General features: G+C 39.1%; 1 protein-coding gene across 3 annotated transcripts in view; it reads right to left on the bottom strand.

Moving 5' to 3' along the window:
- Nucleotides 1-24,788, bottom strand: part of F8 (coagulation factor VIII) — a 292,803-nt gene that overhangs the window by 153,824 nt on the left and 114,191 nt on the right. For all 3 annotated transcript variants that reach the window (XM_053579849.1, XM_053579850.1, XM_053579851.1), the window contains 2 exons: nucleotides 23,714-23,975; nucleotides 23,262-23,433 (listed from right to left, as the gene is read on the bottom strand). In XM_053579849.1, the coding sequence (XP_053435824.1) occupies nucleotides 23,262-23,433; nucleotides 23,714-23,975 (434 nt within the window). The remainder of the gene's footprint in view (nucleotides 1-23,261; nucleotides 23,434-23,713; nucleotides 23,976-24,788) is intronic.

Consider the following 24,788-nt stretch of genomic DNA (forward strand, 5'->3'; position numbering starts at 1 on the left):
AACCAGTATCCCTATAGAGTGACTTCTAGTTTCCTCTGGCAGTGCACAGATTTGGGGGTTGGGTTCTCCAAGATTAAACCCCTGCGTGATCACTCTCTTGTTGCTAGATCTTTGTGGGAAGTGACCCTGCATAGCTCCACTGCCACTGCCAAAGCCAGAGAATTCTGGCTGTAGGAGCAGCTCTAGGAGCATGCTGCACATGCATCTGGCAGCAGGGCAGAGTATGCTGCATGTGATTCTGGCAGTATCCAGCTTCCAGTGACTTCGGCAAGGAGAACACTACTCCACTGGTGATTCTGGTTGGGCGGGGGCCTGGTGCAGAGTCAGGGCAGGCATGGCATGCAGCTTCAGCAGTCTCCGGACGGGCAGGGTGCAGTGCGAGGCCTTGATGGTCTCCGGGCGGGTGGGTGTGGTGCCGGCCTCGGCAGTCTCTGGGCGGCTGGGCCTCAGAGCGTGGTCTTGGTGGTCTGGACAGGCTGGGCATGGCGCCAGCTTTGGAGGTCTCTGGGCAGGCAGGGTGTGGTGCAGAGGCAGGGAGGGAGCGGGGGACTGACCATGCAGAGGATGGGGCACTCGGTCAGGCAGGCTGGGAGAGGGGGCGCTGCTCATGAGCCTCCTCCTTCAGTCTCTGCAGGGCTTAGGGATATGGTTTATCTGGTTAGGAGGGAAGGGTGGACTGAAAGTTCAGAATGGCAGGGAAAATGTTGGTTCAATTTTTCTGCCTGGTAAGAGAATGTTCAGAGTCACTGCAGGGTCCCTCTGGAGGAAGTAGTCCCCACATCTTACTGCTCTCACCCGAGGGTTGAGACAAGAGACCCTCAGTTCACTACTTGCCTGTAGAAATCCCACAGGAGCAAACAAAGAGCAAAAGGAAAAGGAAAAAAAACCCCGCAGCTTTCTTGGGAGAGGGGTTGGGCATTTTTCCTTTTGGTTGAGTTTTGTACCTGGAGATTGTTGTCTTGGAATCGCAGCTTACCTCAGCAAGGGTGGCCTATAGTTATCTCTCTACTCTCTCAGCTGGGCTTCCTGTCTTCAGCTCAATTGGATACCCTCTGGACATTATCCTTCTCTCTGGAGAGGAGCCTATGTCAGAGGCTGCTTCTAGTTGGCCATCTTGCCCCTCCCCTCCTGTCAACTGTATCTTGTCCTGATCTTAAGCAGAAGGATTTCTGGGTTTCACCACCAAGCATGATGGTTATTATAAGTTTGGTTCAGATGTTTATTAGGATAATGACAATGATCAATGATTCCCTTGTAATCCCACTTTCCTGTGTTTTTTTTTTTTTTTTTAGCTTTATAGCCCTCCTCAGCTCCAATAACTCACTGCCTTTGTTCAGTCTCTGCTTTTGACTAAGGAAAAGCTCATAGGAAGTTAGCAGAAGGATGCAACTGGGTCCAGTATTTTAATCTAACAAAACAGCCCATAAATAGCCATTCAAAGTATATTAAATGTTTCACTGATTTCTCCTTATACCTTTCTCTGGAAGATTTCTTATTCTCCTCTCTCTTTACCAGTTATCAAGGTTCCTGTGAATTTTTATTATGAATGAATGTTAAAATTTGGCAAATGGTTTTTCAGAATACACTGAAATTATTTAATGATATTTCCCCTTTTATGTATTAATATAGTGGGTTATCACATTTGATTTTCTAATGTTAAATTAACCTACTCCTGGGATCAAGTGATTTGATCAAAATACATTATCTTCATTGCTCTAGAGAAGTAAGCTGTCAGTCTATGTGGCAGTTTTAAAACATGGTTCCCAGTTCTTTGACACTCCTCCCATCAAGAAGGAGGCCAGAACTTCCCCCTCCTTGTTTCTATGTGGGCTTCACCTGTTTTCAACTAACAGATTATGGCATAAAGTGTTGTGTGATTTCTGATGCTGTTCATAAAAAGTGATTCAGGCTAGAGTGCTGTGGCATCAGCCTAGCTCACAGCAACATCAAACTCCTGGGCTCAAGGGGGAGCCCATCCTCTTGCCTCAGCCTCCTGAGTAGCTGGGACTCAGGCACCTGCCACAACACTCAGCTAGTTTTTCTATCTTTAGTAGAGACAGGGTCTTGCTTTTACTCAGACTAGTCTTGAACTCCTGAGCTCAAGTGATACACCCACCTCAGCCTCTCCACGTGCTGGTATTACAGGTGGGAGCCACCATGCCTGGCCAAGTGATTCACTTTCTGATTTTCTTGCTAGAACACACACAGTTGGAGCCCTGAGCCATTATATAACAGGTCCCATTATGAGGCCACCACAGTGTGAGGAACTCATACCAACTATGGACAGGCATGTATAGGTGCTCTGGTTGGCAGTTCTAGTCTTTAAAGCATCAACGTTCAGTTGCCAGACATATGAATGAATCTGTCTTGGTAACTCTAGATCTCCTAATCAACAACTGACTTTGGTCAATGCCAAAGAAATTAAGAATTACCCAATTGAGCCCTGCCTGAACTCCTAACACAATCTATGAGATAACAAAACAGTTTAGAGGTAATTAGGTACACAGCATTAGTAACATAATAGTTTAATTATCATCCTTTGAATATGATCTTCCTCTGATTTTTTGTCCATTTAAAAATATGTATAATTTATATACCACAAAATTCACCCATTATAAGTGTATTCAATGATTTTTAATAAATGTATAGAGTTATGTATGTAATCATCACCATAATCTAGAATTAGTTGTATCACACACAAAATAATCTTTTTTTTTTTTTTTCTGAGACAGAATCTCACTCTGCTGCCCAGGCTAGAGTGCTGGGGCATCATTGTAGCTCACAGCAACCTCAGACTCCTGTGCTCAAGTGATCCTCCTGCTTGTCAGTAGCTGGAACTACAGGCATCTGCCATAACAGCTGGCTAATTTTTATATTAATTTAAAATTTTTATTTTATTTTATTTATTTTTTAAAGGTAAGCATGAAAGAAAGTTTATTGAAGAAGAGAAAGATAGGCTTACAGAGTAAGAGAACTTGCAAAGCAGGATGCATTCATCATAGACAGCAAGTGGGCCCCCATTACTAGGGCTAGTAGGCCTTCTATTTATTTTTTAATTCCAGATTAATATAAAGTGATTACAAATTGAGCTGGAATAAACACTAAATGCAAATGTCCTTATGTTTTTTGTTTTTTGTTTTTTCTTTTTTTTCTGGGTAGATGCCTAGTAATGGGATTCCAGGATCAAATGGAAGGTTCATTTTGAGTTCTTTGAGGATTTTCCATACTTCATTCTAAAAAGGCTGTGTTAGTTTGCAGTCCCACCAACAGTGTAAAAGTGTTCCCTTCTCTCCAAATCTGCACTAGCATCTGTAGCTTTGGTACTTTGTGATGTGGGTTATTCTCACTAGAGTTAGGTGATATCTCACAGTGGTTTTGATTTGCATTTCTGTAATGATTAGAGGCAAAGAGCATTTTTTCACGTGTTTGTTGGCCATTTTTCTTCTGTTCATGTCTCTTACCCAATGATAAATGGGATTGTTTGCCCTTTTTTTGTTAATTTGAATTATTTTTATTTTTATTTTTATAGAGACAGAGTCTCACTTTATCGCCCTCGGTAGAGTGCTGTGGCATCACACAGCTCACAGCAACCTCCAACTCCTGGGCCCAGGCAATTCTTTTGCCTCAGCCTCCCAAGTAGCTGAGATGACAGGCTCCTGCCACAAGGTCTGGCTATTTTTTTGTTGCAGTTTGGCTGGAGCCAGGCTCGAACCCACCACCCTTGGTGTATGGGGCAGCACTCTACCCACTGAGCCACAGGTGCTGTCCCAATTAATTTGAATTTTTATTGATCCTAGTTATCAAACCATTGTCATATTCAGAACATGAAAATGTATTTTCTCGTTCTGAAGGTTGTCTATTTGCTTTAATTGTTATGTTTTTAGCTGTGCAGAAGCGTTTCAGCTTAATTAAGTCCCATGTGTTTATTTTTGCTGTTGTTGTGATTGGCAATGAAATCTTCTTCATGAGGAGAGATTAAAGATGGCGGCCGAGTAACAGCTTCCCTGCAACTGGGAAGTGAGTCTGGGGAGACAAGACTCCAGGCATCACTGGCCGGTGGGATCTGCCTATAATCATCCCTTTGAGCATACAGGGAGCCAGAAAGGGACTTCTGGACCCCAAGAGGAGGACAAAAACAGTGGAAAACTGGCAAGTGATTGCGTGTGTTCGATCGACCTAATCACGCTGGCAACCGTAAGTACAAGCAGCAGTGAGACTGCAAACCGGAAAGGCCTTACCTGTGAACTGTTTCGGTGTTCTTGGACTTGGCACTCAGTTGAACTGCCTTGGGAAGAGCTTGAGCAGGAGTGTGGAGAACTTTGGGCATTGTCTGGGGCCCCAGACTGAGCCACTGAGCTGGGCGCAGGAAGCCATTGTTAAAGAACTGCCCCGGCAAGCTCTGCCCTCAGGGTCTCAGAGCAAGGATTGGGCGGGTCAAAGTAACCTACTGACTGAGCAGCCTAAAGGCGGGGACTGAGCTGCCTTACAGCCTTAATCCTTAGGGGCAGAGTGAGACGGTTTTGGCACACTGGAGCCTTGGGCTGTTGCCCTGGGTAGAGTGCCGTGACGTCACAACTCATAGCAACCTCAAACTCCTGGGCTTGGCGCCACCCAGACCTCCATAAGAGCTGTGCAGTGACCCCTGACTGGTGACCCGCACCTACTGGGCCTCCGCATTCCCTGACCAGGAACTGCGGGAGCCACGCAACCCTGCGTTCTCCCTCCTGTGTCCTCCCAGCTTCCACACTAGCCCGTTCATCTGGACAGGGACTCTGGTAGCTGCGTGCCCTTTAGAGCTCTCCCTGCCTCTGCGCAGAGCTCTTCTCCTGGCCAGAGACTGCTGGAGCCTTGGGCTTTCTGTGCCAAAGTCACTGGGCACCTGGCACTCCCAGAACCATGTGCACCACCCCCAGCCCTGTTGCTGGATCCGGGTGTGTCACAAACCGGAGCTGTTTCCACAACCAGAACTCCCTACCTAGAGCAGCCCCAGAGGAACTATACAGGGTCACTCCCTACAAAGATCCAGCAACAATAGAGCGATCCCGCTGGGGTCTAACCTTGGAGAGACACCTCCCCAACTCTGAGGACAGCCAGAGGCAATGGTGATAAACAATCATGAGGCAAAATCAACAGAAAAACTCTGGCAAGATGAATCAGAGTAGATCAACTCCCTCAGGATCAATGGGGAAGAAACAGCACAAGACCCCATGCACAAACAAATAGCTGAGATGTCAGAAATTGAATTCAGGATCTGGATAGCAAATAAGATCAAATTAGAATTCCAAAAGTTATCTCAAGAATTCAATGGATTCAAAGACCAAATGACCAAAGACTTCGACATATTGAGACAAGAAGTTGCATCCCTCAAAGATCTGAGAAACACAGTAGAATCCCTCAGTAACAGAATGGAGCAAGCAGAGGAAAGGATTTCTGACATTGAAGACAAAGCTTTCGAATGCTCCCAAACCCTCAAAGAAGAAGAGAAATGGAGAGCAAAAACAGACCACTCTCTCAGAGAGCTCTCGGATAATTTGAAGGAAACCATATTTGTCTTATAGGGATCCCCGAAAGTGACGAAGTGGCTTCACAAGGCACAGAGTCTCTTCTCCATGAGATTATGAAGGAGAACTTTCCAGACATGCCAAGAGATTCCGAAATTCAAATAGCAGACAGTTTCAGAACTCCAGCATGACTCAACCCAAATAAGACATCCCCCAGACCCATCATAATCAATTTCACTAAAGTTAATATGAAGGAGAAAATTCTGAAAGCTGCCAGATGAAAGAAAACCATTACCTACAAGGGGAAGAATATCAGAATAACTGCAGATCTCTCTGCTGAAACCTTTCAAGCTAGAAGAGGATGGTTATCTACTTTTAATCTCCTAAAACAAAATAATTTTCAAGCCAGGATCCTGTACCCAGCTAAACTGAGCTTTATTTATGACGGAGATATTAAATACTTCAATGACATTCACATGTTTAAGAAATTTGCCACACCTAAACCAGCTCTCCAGGACATTCTTAGACCTATCCTCCATAAAGTCCAGCCTAATTCTCCACCACAAAAGTAAACCCACCCAAAAAAATTTTTGATCAAATTCCAACTTCCACAGTCGCAAAAGGATTAAAAATGTCCACCGGTCTCTTGAAAGGCTTATCAATAGTCTCAATTAATGTGAATGGTTTAAATTGTCCTCTAAAGAGGCATAGGTTGGCGGACTGGATACAAAAACTCAAGCCAGATATCTGCTGCATCCAAGAATCGCATCTTACATTAAAAGACAGATATAGACTCAAGGTGAAGGGATGGTCATCTATATTCCAGGCAAATGGAAAGCAGAAAAAAGCAGGCATTGCAATCCTGTTCGCAGACGCAATAGGCTTTAAACCAACCAAAATAATTAAGGATAAGGATGGACACTTCATATTTGTTAAAGGTAATACTCAATATGATGAGATTTCAAGTATTAATATTTATGCACCCAACCACAATGCACCTCAATTTATAAGAGAAACTCTAACAGACATGCGCAACTCGATTTCCTCCACTTCCATAGTAGTTGGAGATTTTAACACCCCTTTAGCAGTCCTGGATAGATCCTCCAAAAAGAAACTAAGCAAAGAAATTTTAGATTTAAACTCAACCATTCAACATCTGGACTTAACAGACATCTACAGAACATTTCATCCCAACAAAACTGAATACACATTCTTCTCATCAGCCCATGGAACATACTCCAAAATCGACCACATCCTAGGCCACAAATATAACCTCAGCAAATTTAAAAAATAGAAATTATTCCTCGCATCTTCTCAGACCATCATGGAATAAAAGATGAATTCAATAACAACAGGAACCTGCATACCCATACAAAAACATGGAAGCTAAACAACCTTATGCTGAAGGATACATGGGTTATGGATGAGATTAAGACGGAAATGACCATATTTTTGGAACAAAACAACAATCAAGACACTAATTACCAGAACCTCTGGGATAATGCAAAGGCAGTCCTAAGAGGGAAATTTATAGCACTGCAAGCCTTCCTCAAGAAAACAGAAAGAGAGGAAGTCAATAACTTAATGGAACATCTCAAGCAACTGGAGAAAGAAGAACACTTCAACCCCAAACCCAGCAGAAGAAAAGAAATAACCAAAATCAGAGCAGAATTAAATGAAATTGAAAAGAAAAGAATTATACAACAGATCAATAAATCCAAAAGCTGGTTTTTTGAAAAGATCAATAAAATAGATAAACCTTTAGCCAACCTAACCAGGAAAAAAGGAGTAAAATCTCTAATTTCATCAATCAGAAATGGTAATGATGAAATAACAACAGACCCCTCAGAAATTCAAAAAATCCTTAAGGAATACTACAAGAAACTCTACTCTCACAAATATGAAAATCTGAAAGAAATCAACTAATACCTGGAAACACACCACCTACCAAGACTTAGCCAGAATGAAGTGGAAATGTTGAACAGGCCTATATCAAGTTCTGAAATAGCATCAACTATACAAAATCTCCCTAAAAAGGAAAGCCCAGGACCAGATGGCTTTACGTCAGAATTCTACCAAACATTTAAAGAAGAACTAGTACCTATACTACTAAACCTCTTCCAAAATATAGAAAAAGAAGGAATATTACCCAGCACATTCTATGAAGCAAACATCACCTTGATCCCCAAACCAGGGAAAGACCCAACAAGAAAAGAAAATTATAGACCAATATAACTAATGAATATACATGCTAAAATACTCAGTAAGATCCTAACAAACAGAATCCGACAACACATCAAAAAAATTATGCACCATGACCAAGTCGGATTTATCCCAGGGTCTCAAGGCTGGTTCAATATATGTAAATCTATAAATGTAATCCAACACATAAACAAACTTAAAAATAAAGACCATATGAGTCTTTCAATTGATGCAGAAAAAGCTTTTGATAATATCCAGCATCCCTTCATGATCAGAACACTTAAGAAAATTGGTATAGAAGGGACATTTCTTAAACTAATAGAGGCCATCTACAGCAAACCCACAGCCAATATCGTATTGAATGGAGTTAAATTGAAATCATTTGCACTTAGATCAGGAACCAGGCAAGGTTGCCCATTGTCTCCATTGCTCTTTAACATTGTAATGGAAGTTTTAGCCATTGCAATTAGGGAAGAATAGGCAATCAAGGGTATCCACATAGGGTCAGAAGAGATCAAACTTTCACTCTTCGCAGATGATATGATCGTATATCTGGAAAACACTAGGGATTCTACTAAAAAACTTTTAGAAGTGATCAAGGAATACAGCAATGTCTCAGGCTACAAAATCAACACCCATAAATCTGTAGCCTTTATATATACCAACAATAACCAAGCCGAACAAACAGTCAAGGACTCTATTCCTTTCACAGTAGTGCCAAAGAAGATGAAATATTTGGGAGTATACCTAACAAAGGATGTGAAAGATTTCTACAACGAGAACTATGAAACTCTGAGAAAAGAAATAGCCAAAGATGTTAACAGATGGAAAAACATACCATGCTCATGGCTGGGAAGAATCAACATTGTTAAAATGTCCATACTGCCCAAAGCAATATATAATTTTAATGCAATTCCTATTAAAGCTCCATTGTCATACTTTAAAGATCTTGAAAAAATAATACTTCGTTTTATATGGAATCAGAAAAAAACTCGAATAGCCAAAACATTACTGAGAAATAAAAACAAAGCAGGAGGAATCACGCTACCAGACCTGAGAGTGTACTATAAATCCATAGTGATCAAAACAGCATGGTACTGGCACAAAAGCAGAGAAGTAGATGTCTGGAACAGAATAGAGAACCAGGAGATGGATCCAGCTACTTACCGTTATTTCACCTTTGACAAGCTTATTAAAAACATTCAGTGGGGAAAAGATTCCCTATTTAACAAATGGTGCTGGGTAAACTGGCTGCAACCTGTAGAAGATTGAAACTGGACCCACACCTTTCACCATTAACTAAGATAGACTCTCACTGGATAAAAGATTTAAACTTAAGACATGAAACTATAAAAATACTTGAAGAAAGTGCAGGGAAAACTCTTGAATGAATCGGCCTGGGTGAATATTTTATGAGGAGGACTCCCCAGGCATTTGAAGCAGTATCAAAAATACACTACTGGGACCTGATCAAACTAAAAAGCTTCTGCACAGCCAAGAACATAGTGAGTAAAGCAAGCAAACAGCCCTCAGAATGGGAGAAAATATTTGCAGGTTATACCTCTGATAAAGGTCTAATAACCAGAATCCACAGAGAATTCAAATTTATTAGCAAGAAAAGAACAGGTGACCCTTTTTCAGGGTGGGCAAGGGACTTTAAGAGAAACTTCTCTAAAGATGACCAATGCAAAATCTACAAACATATGAAAAAAAACTCATCATCCTTAATCATCAGAGAAATGCAAATCAAAACTACTCTGAGTTATCAACTAACCCCAGTAAGAGTAGCCCACATAACAAAATCCCAAAACCAGAAATGTTGGAGTGGATGTGGGGAAAAGGGCACACTTCTACACTGCTGGTGGGAATGCCCACTAATACATTCCTTCTGGAAGGATGTTTGGAGCATACTTACAGACCTAAAAATAGACCTGCCATTAGATCCTATAATTCCTTTACTAGGTTTATACCCAGAAGACCAAAAGTCACAATATAACAAAGACATCTGTACCAGAATGTTTATTGCAGCCCAATTCATAATTGCTAAGTCATGGAAGAAGACCAAGTGCTCATCGACCCACGAATGGACTAGCAAATTGTGGCACATGTATACCATGGAATACTATGCAGCCTTAAAGAAAGATGGAGACTTTACCTCTTTTATGTTTACATGGATGGAGCTGGAACATATTCTTCTTAGCAAAGTATCTCAGGAATGGAAGAAAAAGTATCCAATGTACTCAGCCGTACTATGAAGCTAAATTATAGCTTTCACATGAAGACTATAACCCAACTATAGCACAAGACTATGGGGAAAGGGCCAAGGAAGGGGAAGGGAGGGGGGAGGTTTTGGTGGAGGGAGGGTAATGGGTGGGGCCACATCTATGGTGCATCTTAGAATGAGTACAGGCGATCGCACTAATTACAGAGGTTCGTTTTATCTCATGGTTTTCTATTTGGTTCCAATTGTCACTGTCTCTATTTTCCTGCCAATACCATGCTGTTTTGATCATGATGACCTTGTAGTATAGCTGAAAGTCTGGTAGGGTGATATCTCTGGCTTTGTTTTTATTACTAAGAATTGCCTTGGCTATATAGGATTTCTTCTGGTTCCAGTGAGAATCAATTTTTGTTAATGGTGAAAGGTGTGGTCCCAGTTTCAGTCTTCTACAAGTTGCCAGCCAATTCACGCAGTACCATTTGTTAAGTAGGGAATCTTTTCCCCAATTTATGTTTTTGATAGGTTTATCAAAGATCAAATGACAATAAGTGGCTGGGTTCATTTCACAATAGTGGCTTGGTTCTCTATTCTGTTCCATACATCTACCTGTCTGTTTTGTGCCAGTACCATGCTGTTTTGATCACTATAGATTTATAACATGGCCTGACGTTTGGTAGTGTGATTCTTCCTGATTTGTATTTATTTCTGAGTAAGGAATTGGCTGTTTGAGGTTTTTTCTGATTCCATATAAAATGAAGCAGTATATTTCCAGATCTTTAAAGTATGACATGGTGCTTTAATAGGGAATGCATTAAATTTGTATATTGCTTTGGGTAGTATGGACATTTTAACAATGTTGATTCTTCCCAGCCATGAGCATGGTATGTTTTTCCATTTGTTAACATCTTCAGCTATTTGTTTTATCAGAGTTTTATGCTTCTCTTTATAGAGATCTTTCACATCCCTTGTTAGGTAAATTCCCAGGTATTTCACCTTCTTTAGCACTACTGTAAAAGAATAGAGTCCTTGACTATACTTTCAAGGACTCTATTCTTAGTATTGTTAGTATATAAAAGATACTGATTTTTAAGTATTGATTTTGCATCCTGAGATGTTGCTGTATTCCTTAGTCACTTATAAGAGTTTTGTCATCGAGTCCCTGAGGTTTTCCATGTATAAGATCATATCATCTGCGAAGAGTGAGAGTTTGATCTCCTCTGACCCCATTTGAATATCCTTGACCACCTTGTCTTGCCTGATTAAGATGGCTAAGACTACAATTACTATGTTGAATAATAGTGGAGACAATGGGCATCCTTATCTAGTTCCAGATCTGAGTGGAAATGTTTTCAATTTTACTCCACTCAATATGATATTGGCTGTGGGTTTGCTGTAGATGGCCTCTATCAGTTTAAGAAATGACCCATATAAGCCTATTTTTTTAGGTGTTCTGATCAAGAAAGGATGCTGGATATTATCAAAAGCTTTTTCTGCATCAATTGAGAGAATCATATGGTCTTTGCTTTTTACTTTGTTTATGTGATGTATTATATTTATAGATTTATGTACATTGAACCAACTTTGAGACCCTAGGATAAAACCAACTTGGTCATGGTGTATAATTTGTTTGATGTGTTGCTGAATTGTTTGCTAGGATCTTATTGAACATTTTTGCATCTATATTCATTAATAATATTGGTCTATAATTTTCTTTCATTGTTGGGTCTTATCCTGGTTTGGGGATCAGGGTGATATTTGCTTCATAGAATGTGTTGGGAAGTATTCTTTCTTTTTCTATGTTTTGGAAAAGGTTATGTAATATAGGCACTACCCTGTTTTCCTGAAAATAAGACATCCTCCAAAAATAAGACCTACTTACAGGAAAGATAAGTCATCCCCTGAAAATAAGACCTAGCGCATCTTTGGGAGCACACCTGAAAATAAGACACTGTCTTATTTTCGGGGAAACAGGGTAGTTCATCATTAAAGGTTTGGTAGAATTCTGATGTGAAGCCATCTGGTCCTGGACTTTACTTTTTGGGGAGATTTCGTATAGTTGATGCTATTTCAGTGCTTGATATAGGTCTATTCAACATTTCTAATTCTGGGCAGCACCTGCAGCTCAGTAGGCAGGGTGCCAGCCACATACACCATGGGTGACAGGTTTGAACCCAGCCTGGGCCAGCTAAAATACAACAATGACAACTGCAACAAAAACAATAGCTGGGTGTTGTGGCAGGTGCCTATACTCCCAGCTACTTGGGAGGCTGAGGCAAGAGAATTGCTTAAGCCCAAGAGTTTGAGGTTGCTGTAAGTTGTGATGTCATGGCACTCTACCCAGGGTGACAGCTTGAGACTCTATCTAAAAAAAAAAAAAAAATTCCAATTCTTTCTGGTTGAGTCTAGGAAAGTGGAGTGCTTCCCGGTATTGGTCTATTTCATCCAAATTTTCATATTTCTGAGAATAGAGTTTTTTGTAGTATTCTTTAAGGATTTTTTTTAATTTCTGAGGTGTCTGTTGTTACTTTGCCTTTATCATTTCTGATTGATGATATTAGGGATTTTACCTTTCTGTTTCAGGTTAGGTTAGCCAAAGGTTTATAAATTTTGTCAATCTTTTCAAAAAACCAACTTTTTGGTTTGTTGGTCTTCTGAATGGTTCTTTTGTTTTTGATTTCATTTAATTCTGCTCTAATTGTGGATATTTCTTTTCTTCTGCTGGGTTTGGGGTTGGAATCTTCTTCTTATTCCACTTTCTTGAGATGTCCCATTAAGTTGCTGATTTCCTCTCTTTCTGTTCTTTGAGGTAGGCTTGCAACACTATAAATTTCCCTCTTAGGACTGCCTTTGCAGTATACCATAGGTTTTGATAATTCATGTCTTCATTTTCAATTTGTTCCAAAAATTTGGTAATTTCCTTCTTAATCTCATCTATGACCCAGCTATCATTCAGAAAAAGGTTATTTCCATGACTTTGAGTATGAAGATTCCTGTTGTTGTTGAGTTCAACTTTTATTCTGTGATGGTCCAAGAAAATACAAGGAATAATTTCTATTGCTTTAAATTTACTGAGATTAGACTTGTGACCTAAGATGTGATGAATTTTGGGGGATGTTCCTGGGCTGATGAGAAGAATGTGTATTCAGTATTATTAGTATGAAATGTTCTGTAGATATCTGTTAAGTTCACTTGTTCTAGGGTCAAGTTTAAGTATAATATTTATTTGTTTAGTTTATTCTTCAAGGATCTATCCAGCACTGCCAAAGGGGTGTTAAAATCTCCAACTATTATAGTGCAGGAAGATATAAAATTGTTCATGTCTGTTAGGGTTTCCTTTATATATTGAGGAGCATTCTGGTTGGGCGCACAAATGTTAATAAATGAAATCTCTTCATATTGAGCATTTCCCTTGACAAATATTAAATAACCATCCTTATCTTTCCTTACCTTTATTGGTTTCAAGCCTATTATATCTGCAAATAAAATTGGAACCCCTGCTTTTTCCCGATTTCCATTTGCCTATATTATAGATGTCCACCCCTTCACTCTCAGTCTGTTTTTATCCTTTAAGGTAAGATGTGATTCTTGTATGCAACATATACCTGGACTGAGTTTTTGTATCCAGTCAGCCAGCCTGTGCTTCTTTAGAGGACAATTTAAGCCATTCACATTAATTGAGGGAATTGATAAGCATGGTAGTATTTTGGTTGTCATGTTTTTCAAGTGTCCAGTGGATATTTTTAATCCTTTCACAATAATGGATGTTAGGTTTTGTTCAAGGATTTCTGTGTGTGTTTATTTTGGTGGTAGACCATTAAGCTGATCATTATGAAGGATGTATTCTGGAGAGCTGGTTTCATTATGGCAAATTTCTTCAACATGTCTAAGTAAGTAAAGCATTTGATTTCTCCATCAGAAATGAAACAGTTTAGCTGAATACAGGATTCTGAGCTGAAATTTTTTTTTGTTTTAGGAGATTGAAGGTTGATGACCATCCTCTTCTGGCTTGAAAAATTTCAGCTGAGAGATCTGCAGTCATTCTAATATTTTTCCCCCTGTACACTATGATTTTCTTACGTCTGGCTGATTACAGAATTTTCTCCATCATATTAACATTGGCAAAGTTAATTACAATATGTCTAGGAGATGCTTTATTTGGATTGAGTCTTGCTGGGGTTCCGAAACTGTTTGATATCTGAATTTCTGTATCTCTTGCCATGCTTGGGAAATTATCCTCCATTATATCTTGGAGTGGAGTATCAGTGCCTTTAGGACCATCCTCTTCTCCTTCAGGTATTCATATAAGGTGAATGTTTGCTCTTTTGGAATGTTCCACAAGTCTTTCAGGGAGTGATCCATTTTTGCTCTCCACTTCTCTGCCTCTTTGAACATTTGGGACATTCAAAAGCTTTGTCTTCAATTTCAGAGATCCTTTCTTCTGCCTGCTCCATTCTATTTCTGAGGGATTGTACTGTATTTATCAATTCTTTGAGTTCTGCAATTTCTTTTCTCGTGTCTAAATCCTCGGAGATTTTGTCTTTGAATGCATTGATTTTTTGAGACAACTTTTGAATTACTCCTTGAATCTCTAATCCCAACTTTACTTCCATTCTATTAATATTATTTGCCATCTATATTCTCAACGCTACTTCTGATGCTTCAGCCATTTGTTTATGAATGGCATCTTCTTTTTTTTTTCCTTTTATTAAGTCATATACACATAGATCATGAATACATTTATGCATTTGTGGGGTACAATGTGTTGATATTTTTATACAATTTGGAATGGTTACATCAAACTAATTAATATAGCTTTCATCTAATTTACTTAATTATTGTGTTAAGACATTTATGTTCTATACTTGGTAGATTTGACTTGTACCCTTACAATATACTCCATAGGTGTGGTCTCACAATTTACCCTCCCTCTATCAAACCACACCCCTCCCCTCCCATCCCCCTCTACTTCTCTCCTTCATCCTGGGCTATAGTTTTGATCTATCTTTCATAAGAAAGTGTAACTATAAATTGGTTTCATAAAAGTATTGAGTACATTGTATACTTTTTCTTCCATTCTTGAGATACTTTACTAAGAAGAATATTTTCCAGCTCTATCCATGTAAACATGAAAGAGGTAAAGTCTCCATCTTTTTTAAGGCTTCATAGTATTCCATATTATACATAAACCACAATTTAATCCATTCATGGGTCGATGGGCACTTGGGCTTCTTCTATGACTTGGCAATTATGAATTGAGCTGCAATGAACAATCTGGTGCAAATATCTTTGTTGCAAAGTGATTTTTGGTCTTTTGGATATACACTTAGCAGAGGAATTGTGGGATCAAATGGCAGGTCAACTTTTAGATCCCTGAGTGTTCTCCAAAATTCATTCCAAAAGGAATGTATTAGCTTGCATTCCCACCAGCAGTGCAAAAGTGTTCCCTTTTCTCCACATCCATGCCAACATCTGCAGTTTTGGAATTTTGTTATGTGGGCTACTCTTACTGGAGTTAGATGATATCTCAAAGTGGTTTTGATTTGCCTTTCTCTGATGATTAAAGATGATGAGCATTTTTTTCATGTGTCTGTATACCATGTGCCTGTCTTCTTCAGAGAAGCTTCTGTTCAAGTCGCTTGCCCACAATGAAATGAGATCACTTGTTCTTTTCTTATTGATAAGTTTGAGTTTTCTGTGGATTCTGGTTATCAAACCTTTGTCAGAAACATAACCTGCAAATATGCTCTCCCATTCTGAGGGCTGTCTACTTGCTTTACTTACTTTGTTCTTAGCAGTGCAGGAGCTTTTTAGTTTGATCATATCCCAGTATTGTATGTTCTGGGATTATAAAGGTATAACTTTAATTGCCCAGGGGAGTCCTTCTCATAAAGTGTTCTCCAAGGCCAATTTCTTCAAGTGTTTCCCCTGTACTCTCTCCAAGAATCTTTATAGTCTCATGTCTTAAATTTAAGTCTTTTATTCAGTAAGAGTCAATTTTTGTTAGAGGTGAAAGGTATGGGTCCAGTTTCATTCTTCTACAAGTCACCAGCCAGTTCATCCAGCACCATTTGTTAAATAGGGAATTTTCCCCCCAATTTATATTTTTGATAGGCTTATCAAAGATCAAAAGATGATAAATGCCTGGGTTCATCTCTTGGTTCTCTATTCTGTTCCATACATCTACCTCTCTATTTTTGTACCAGTACCATGCTGTTTTGATCACTATAGATTTATAGTATAGTCTGAAGTCAGGTAGTGTGATTCTTCCTGATTTGTTTTTATTTCTGAGTAATGTCTTGTCCACTCAATTTTTTTTCTGTTTCCATATAAAATGAAGTACTAATTTTTCCAGATCTTTAAAGTATGACAGAGGTGCTTTAATAGGGATTCAATTAAATCTATATATTGCTTTGGGTTGTATGGACATTTTAACAATATTGATTCTTCCCAGCCATGAGCATGGCATGTTTTTCCATTTGTTAACATCTTCAGCTATTTCTTTTCTCAGAGTTTCACAGTTCTCTTTATAGAGATCTTTCACATCCTTTGTTAGGTACACTTCTAGATATTTCATCTTCTTTGGCACTGCTATAAAAGGAATAGGGTGAATAGCATCTTCTGATGTGTCTCCTTTGTCATTCCTTGGGGGAGTTGATCTACACTGATTATTCATGTTGCCAGAGTTTTTCCACTGGTTCTGCCCCATGATCGTTTTTCATAGTTTGGCTAGAGAAGCTGGTAGGGTAAAATTGGATTAAGGGCTCCTGGAATTGTAGTTAACCAGCCCTTTACCAAAGAGATTGAACTGGGGACTGTGGCTTTTCCCCTACAGCTTTACAAAAGTCCCTTTCTGTCATTCAGCCTGAGACTCTGGCGACCTGGTTGGTGTGATGGGGCTAGGTGGCTCTGTCTTGTATTCAGCCAGCCTCTATCCAATCCTAGTGAATCAGTGGCTTTGGGCTGAAATCTCACCTGGGGAGAGATACAAGCAACTAAGACACACCACTGCCCATGGGCAGTAATTGGAAGAGTAGAATAAGTCCCTAACACTATAACACAACCAGGGCTCAACCTTGGAGGGTCCCTGGGTGGCTGGCTCAGGTCAAGAGTTCAAAACCAATTGTCCCAGGCAGCACAATAGCTGTTCAAGTGGGAGAGTACAAAAGGTCTCCAGCAACCAGACAGCAGGGGTCTACTGGCGACTTTCTCCAGTGCTCTGTGGAGTCATAAATGCCTGCCAAGCAAAAGAGTTTGTCCGGGGGTGGGTGGGCACCTCCTTCCCCACCTTGCACCTTTGCCATGCCCACTCACCGGTAACCCCACAGTGCTGTGGCCCAGTTCACTCCAATGAGCAAATGCACCAGGTATTTGTGCCTACAAATGTCAAAGGGAATCAATGCCTCCTTGACCAGGCCACCACACTCTGCCACCAGCAGGCAGGGGGAGCTAAAGCCTGACTCCCTCTGGTGCTCTTTGGAAATTGGGGCGTGTTCCACCTGAGTCTGTTCCAAGCCAGGGGTTGACATTGCAGTGCATGATTCTCTCCCTCAGACACCACGCCTCTGCCCCAGCGACACTCCTCCTTTAGGTACCCCTGCAGGGTGAGGTCTGGCTCTCTCTGGCAGTCCACAGAATTGGGGAGGTGTCTCTCCTAAATTTGACCCTGGCGGGAGTGCACCACTGCATCAGAAGTGCAGCTGCGGACACCACTGACAGAAGTGCCACTACGGTTGGGGGTTCTGCTGCCGTTAGAGGTGCTGCCACAGTCAGAGGTGCCACCACGGGGATCCCCGTGCTGCACACTTTTGCAGCGCTGGGCCAGTACCTCTCCCCTTTCATCTCTCCACTGCTACCAGAGTCACAGTTTCAGCACAGCTGCACTGTGGCCCATGCAATGCTCAGCCCTAGCAAGCAACCACCAGACACTCTGGGCTCTGCAGGGGGTAGGCTTCCAGACATCCAGGAGAGGGGGGAAGGATGGACTGGGAGTTCAGAAAGGCAGGAAAAATATTTGTTAAACTTTTATGCCAGACAAGAGAAAGCCCCAGCTCACAATAGGATCTGTCTAGAGAAGGAGTCCTGGCCTTCAGTGGTTCTCTCCTGTGTGGTGAAACTAGAGGTGTTCTGTTCACTTCTCACTTGTAGAGAGCACACAGTGATCCACTCTCTTGGGGGAGGGGACAGACTCTCATCCTCTTTGGGATGGGTTTTGTACCTGAAATTTCCTTCCTTGGAGTTGCATCTTGCCTCAGCAGGGAAGATATGCATCTAACGATCTTCTCTCTCAGCTCAGCTACTGACCTTCAGCTTTATTTGGTTCATTCTGGCCATTATCTCTCCCTCTGGATGGGAGCTTCTGTTGAAAACTGGCTCCAGTTGGCCATCTTGCCTCACCATCCCTCCCCCTGATCATGCTGTTTTGATCACTATAGCCTTATAGTATAATCTGAAGTCTGGTAACATTATGCCTCCAGATTTTTTTTTTTTTTTTTTAGCAGTTTTTGGCCAGGGCTGGGTTTGAACCCGCCACCTCCAGCATATGGGGCCAATGCCTTACTCTGTTGAGCCACAGGTGCCGCCTGCCTCCAGATTGTTTTTATTAGATTTGCATTGGCTGTTGAGGTTTATTTTTGATTTCATATGAAATGAAGAACTATTTCTTCAAGTTCTTCAAAGTATGATGTTCATATTTTAATGGAGATTGTATTCAAATCTGTAGATCACTTTGGGTAGTATAGACATTTTAATGATATGATTCTTCCCTCTCACAAGCATGGTATGTTCTCCCATTTCTTCATATCTTCTGCTATTTCTTTTCTCAGGGTTTCATGGTTCTCTGAATAGAGATCCTTCATATCCTTTGTTAGGTATATTCCCAGTTATTTCATTTTCTTTCAAGGTACTGTGAAGGGTATTGGGTCTTTGATTTGATACTCAGCTTCACTGTTGTTGGCGTATATGAAGGCTACTTATTTGTGGACATTGATTTTATATCCTGAGATGTTGCTGTATTTCTTGATGACTTCAAGAAGTCTTGTGGTTGAGCCCTGGAATTTTCTAAGTATGAGATCATATCATCAGCAAAGAGTAAAAGTTTGACCTCTCCACCTCCATTTTGATGTCCTTAATCTCCTTTTCTTGCCTGATTGCATTGGCTAGGACTTCCAGCACTATCTTGAACAATAGTGGCAATAGTGTATATCCTTGTCTGGTCCCAGTTCTAAGGGGAAATGCTTTCGGTTTTACTCCATCCATTATGATGTTGAGCATGGGTTTGTCGTAGATGGCCTCTATCTGTTGAAAAAATGTGCCACCTATGCTTATATTCTTTTTTTGAGAGAGAGAGAGAGTCTCACCCTTGGTAGAGTACTGTCGTGTCACAGCTCACAGCAACCTCAAACTCTTGGGCTTGGGTGATTCTCTTGCCTCAGCCTCCCAAGTATTTGGGACTACAGGTGCCGCCACAACGCCTGGCTATTTTGTTGTTGTTGTCATTGTTGTTTAGCAGGCCTGGGCCAGGATCAAACCCACCAGCCCCACTGCATGTGGCTGGCACCCTAACCACTGAGCTATGGGCTCCGAGCCATATGCTTATATTCTTAAGTGTTCTTGTTAGAACAGGATGCTGAATTTTGTTGAATGCTTTTGTGCATCTATTTAAGAGGATAACATGGTCTTTGTTTTTGCTCCTATTTATAAGGTGAATTACATTTTTGGATTTGCATATGTTGAACCAACTTTGCATCCTTGGGATAAAGCCTATTAGATCGTGATGTATAATTTTTTTAATGTGTAGCTGTATTCATTTTTATTATTCTTTTCTTTTTCTTTCTTTTTTTTTTTTTTAAGTAGAGATGGGGTCTTGCTAATGCTCAGGCTGGTCTCAAATTCCTGACCTTAGGCAATCCATCTGCCTCTGCCTCCCAGAATGCTAAGATTACAGGTGTGAGCCACTGTGCCTGGCCAGCCTCCGAAAATATTCTTCATATTGGTTTTCAGTCAATTCCTGCTCCCACCCCAATACCCTGGCAATCACTAAAAAGCTGTCTGTTCTGTAATTCAGCATTTCAAGTATAAAATCATGGAATATGTAAGGCTGTATTGCCTGACTTCTTTAACTTATCCTGATGTTTTTGAACTTTATCCATGTTGTACCATGTATGAGTAGTTCATTTGTTTTGATTACTGAATAGTATTCAAATTATATGAATATGCTACATTTTGTTTATCCATTCAGCAATTGATAAATGTCCAGTTTTTGAAAGTGGCATCACTATTTTGCTTTCCCACCAGAAATTTATAAGGGTTACAATTTCTCCATGTCCTTACCAATACTTCAATCTTCTTCATTATAGTCCAGCAGTTCTCAACCTATGGGTCACAACCCCTCTGTAACAATGAAAATACATTGCAGCATTAGGAAGCTTGAGAACCACTATTATAGTCATTCTAGTGGATGTGAAGTGGTATCTCACTATGGTTTGGATGTGCATTTCTCTGATGTTCAGTAACAAAGTGTTTCAAGTGTTTATTGGCCATTTTGCATATCATTTTTGCAGAATGTGTATATAAATCTTTTGCTCATTTATCAGTGGGGTCATTTGCTTTTTTATTATTGAGTTGTAAGAGTCCTTTATATAATACATTTCGGATACTAAATCCTTATCAAGTATATGATTTGTAAACATTTTCTCCTATTCCATGGGTTGTCTTTTCACTTTCTTCTTAGTATTCTTTAAGTCACAGACATTTTTAATTATGATGAAGCCCAATTATCTGTTTTTTTCTTTTGTTGCTTGATGTCATATCTAAGAAAGCATTGTCTTACCCAAGGTCACAAGGACTTATTCCTATATTTTCTTCTAAGAGTTTTACAGTTTCTGCTCTTAAATTCATGTGTTTGGTCCATTTTGTCTTTGGTCCATTTTGAGTATTAACCAAGATTTACCAAGATGTCCAAAGCATAACTTATATAAATAACTTATATAAATCAAAGAATAAGGTAGATCTATATATGTTGATATGAAATGGTATCCAAGAGATGTTGTTACATTTTTAAAAATTAAAGTATGGAACAAATTACATATTGCTTCTATTTTTGTTTTGAAACACACACATTTTTATATGAATATGTATACATTTTTTTTAGAGGGGGACATACAAACCTATAGCAATGATTGCCTGCCAGATTATGGAATTAGGATTCTGGAAGGAAAGAAAATTTGCTTTTTATTGTATATTCTTTTTTGTATTTTGAATTATTTTTACTGGCTAATTCAAAAATAGGTAAACAAAAGTATCCCATAAATATGTACGTATTTTTACAATTATAAATCTTTAAAATAAATTAATAAAAAGCAAAATCTCACACTCTTTAAAAATTATAAAAACAGAAAATAACTAAACAAAATCTATGAAGAAAAATAGTATAAGAATAGCTCATTAAAATTTGGGGAAAAAGCAATGAGGGATGACTTATCAAAACATTATAGCCATTAGGCTTGGCACCTGTAACACAGTGGTTACGGTGCCAGCCACATACACTGAGGCTGGCGGGTTTGAACCTGGCCTGGGCTAGCTAGGCAACAATGACAACTGCAACAGAAAAATAGCCAGGCGTTGTGGCGGGCACCTGTAGTCCCAACTACTTGGGAGGCTGAGGCAAGAGAATCGCTTAAGCCCAAAAGTTTGAGGTTGCGGTGAGCCGTGACACTGCAGTACTCTACAAAGGGAGACATAGTGAGACTCTGTCTCCATAAAAAAAAAAAAAATTATAGCCATTAACACATTGTGGTTGTGATAACAGATCAGATCAATTAAACTGAATTGAAGATCCAAGATTTTATCAATTTCATATATGATAAAGAAGGCATTTTAAAATTAGCAAAGAAACATTGTTTGGGCCAATTGGCTGCCATTTGAGCAAGTTTCTATTTGATATTATGCTTTAAACCCAAAAGTAACTTCCAGATAAATTAAAATGTTTAATATAAAAATAAAACTATAGAAAACTATTGTTATAACCCCTTGGAAGTAGAAAAGACATTCCTAGGCAAAAAAACATAAGTGAGAAAAACCTCAGATAAATGAAAAGACTGGCAAGAGATAAGAGATTTTAGGCATGGTAGCTCATTTCTGTAATCCCAACATTTGGGGCAGGAGTATAGCTTGAGGCCAGGATTTTGTGACCAGCCTGGGCAACACAGCAAGATTCCATCTCTAAAAAAATTAGAAAAGAATATGAATTTTTTTAAAAAAGATAAGGCATTTTGTCCATATACAGATATCAAAAGATATTATACAGGAATTAAAGTACAAATGAAAAGGAAGAAAGTTATTTGAAAGATAAATAACAACGTGTTAGCAACGTGTAAAGGCTATTTACAAATGTGTAAGCAAAAGAATACCATCATAATAGAAAAGTGGACAAAATTTATAAGCAGGCAATTCACAGAAGGAGTCATATAAAAGGCTAAGAAACATGAAACAATATACAGTTTTACTACTACCAGGGAAATGCAAATGAAGATAACATAAATATTTTGTTCATCAAATTGGAAAATTTTCTGAAGGTTTATAAAATATATTGTTGACAATGGTGGGGGGTCAGGGGAGTTACATACTTTTGGTGGAGGGGTTTAAATTTGTTCATAATTGCTGAAAGTGAGTTTGGCAGTTTCTAACAACATCCTACATATAAAAAAGTGTCCTTAATGACATTCTTTAGTAGGTAAATTGATGCAATCAACTATCTCCAAATTTCTTTTAAAGAAAATAAACTATTTAAACTATTGTTCATTAGATATTCTATTACTTCAGCTTCAGCATTCTTAATATTATATATCAGGGTTCAGCAAACATTTTTGGAAAGGGCTGAATAGTATAAGAAATAAACTCACATATACTCTTCCCACTTCCTCTCTGTCCCTTCCCCTTCTTCCTCCTTTTCTTTTCTTTGCAACCCTTTAAAAATGTAAAATCCCTTCTAAACTCAAAGACTGTCTAAAACCAGGTCACAAGCCAAATTTGGATCATAAGCCATAGTCTGCTACTTCTATGCTATAGTGTTAGTGGGAAAAGTTTTAGAAGGATACGTATCAAAGTCTAGGCAGTAAGTATTTCAAAGGAGTGACAAGTTTAATTAGTGACATCAAATTTTTATTCTATATACCTGTATTTTAAGAATATATAATCAGCATTTATTTGTGTAACATTTATATTTTTTAAAATATCATGCCCTTTGGAATTATGCTGAATAAGGCTAAATTATGAAGTATTTTTAGAAACTCAAAATCCTCTAGACTTTTTATCTAACCTTAACTCTTTCCTCAACTTACCAACAGTGTGTCTCCAACTTCTCCGTAAAGTAAAGGTCCCAGTATTCCTGATTCATACTGAATGGCTTCACGAGTCTTAAAGGTTTCATTTGTGTATGCTATAAATCGAACTTTTTTATACTTCCTACCAATCCGCTGAGGGCCATTTTTCAAATATTGACTTTTATAACTTCTGTATAAAAGACAAAAAAATGAGAGGTTGGGGTGGAATATTCCAGATAGGCTCAACTCCAACTCTAAAACAGCTGATATGACTTAATCCATGCAAGGAGTAAGAAAAATACAAGCTTCTCTTATGCCTAGCCATGTTACTCTCCAAGTATGTTAAGATCCTTGTCATTTGATTCCATGCCTAACCCCAAACATGCTTTAAGGTTTTTTTTGTTTGAATAACTAGGAAGAACCTTTTGAGTTTGGTGAAGAGATAATGCTGAAGGTCAAAAGGAGCTTACCTATCATCAGGGGTGAGGACTGAGGGAGCATAGTCCCAGTCCTCTTCTTGTGCAGCAATGTAATGTACCCAGGTTTTAGGGTGCTTCTTAGCAACTGAGCGAATGTGTATAAAGGAAGGAGAGTTGTCATCATCAAACCTGAGCACATCCATTTCAGCATCATCAAAATCATTATCATAATCTTCCTCTTCTTCATTGTTTTTCATCCGTAGTTGAGGTTCTTCTGGGCAGCTATGTACTTTAACATAAGCTTCCATGCCATCTGGAGTCAGATGAACCAAATAATGTCAGGATTCCCACAAGATTTTCCTGCCTTAAATTGTATGACTTTCTCTTTTATTAGCCCTTCAATACTCTCTCATAAGAGCCCCCTTCTCCACACCAATATCCCTTAATGGAACTCTCCTATACATATTTATTCCTATATGGATTATTTGGTGCTTGATAGTTTCTTCCTCTGGTCTTTGCACTCACTGTTACCCTTTTGCCTGACTCTCCTCTGTATATGTTTTACTTCCTTTTCAAAACTTATTATTTTTTCATATAATACATATAAATATTTCACTTATGGAACTAGCTTTGAGCCTATCACTAACCCACACCCAAATTATAAACAAAGAGACTTGAGGAACTGCATACTTTCAGCCAGATCAGCTTCCCATTCCACAGTCACCTGATGATTTATATTTTTACTCCATTGGATTATAATACATACAATTGACTTAATAACAGTTTATCAGGAAAATTTTTAGTGAAGATATAAATTTTAAGATACATTCTAAGTTTATGAAAATATCAAAAGATACAACTTAAAATAAAGAAGATACGTATTTTAAGATTACATCTGCCTGTGAATAGTTGTAAACCCTGTGGCAACTCTATTTAACATTCTTAGTCAAGAATATTAATATTTCTTGACCTATTTACACCATAGGGCTACTTTTCTTCTTTTCTTTTTTTTTTTTTTTTTTTACCATAGGGCTACTTTGAAGATCAAATACTTCCAATCAGGTAAACCTGTTTATGGGGAAAAGGGTAGATTTTAGGAGCAGCAAACTACTTGTCTTAGGTTCAT

The sequence above is a fragment of the Nycticebus coucang genome, chromosome X (assembly GCF_027406575.1).
Source record: "Nycticebus coucang isolate mNycCou1 chromosome X, mNycCou1.pri, whole genome shotgun sequence".
NCBI classification, from domain to species: domain Eukaryota; kingdom Metazoa; phylum Chordata; class Mammalia; order Primates; family Lorisidae; genus Nycticebus; species Nycticebus coucang.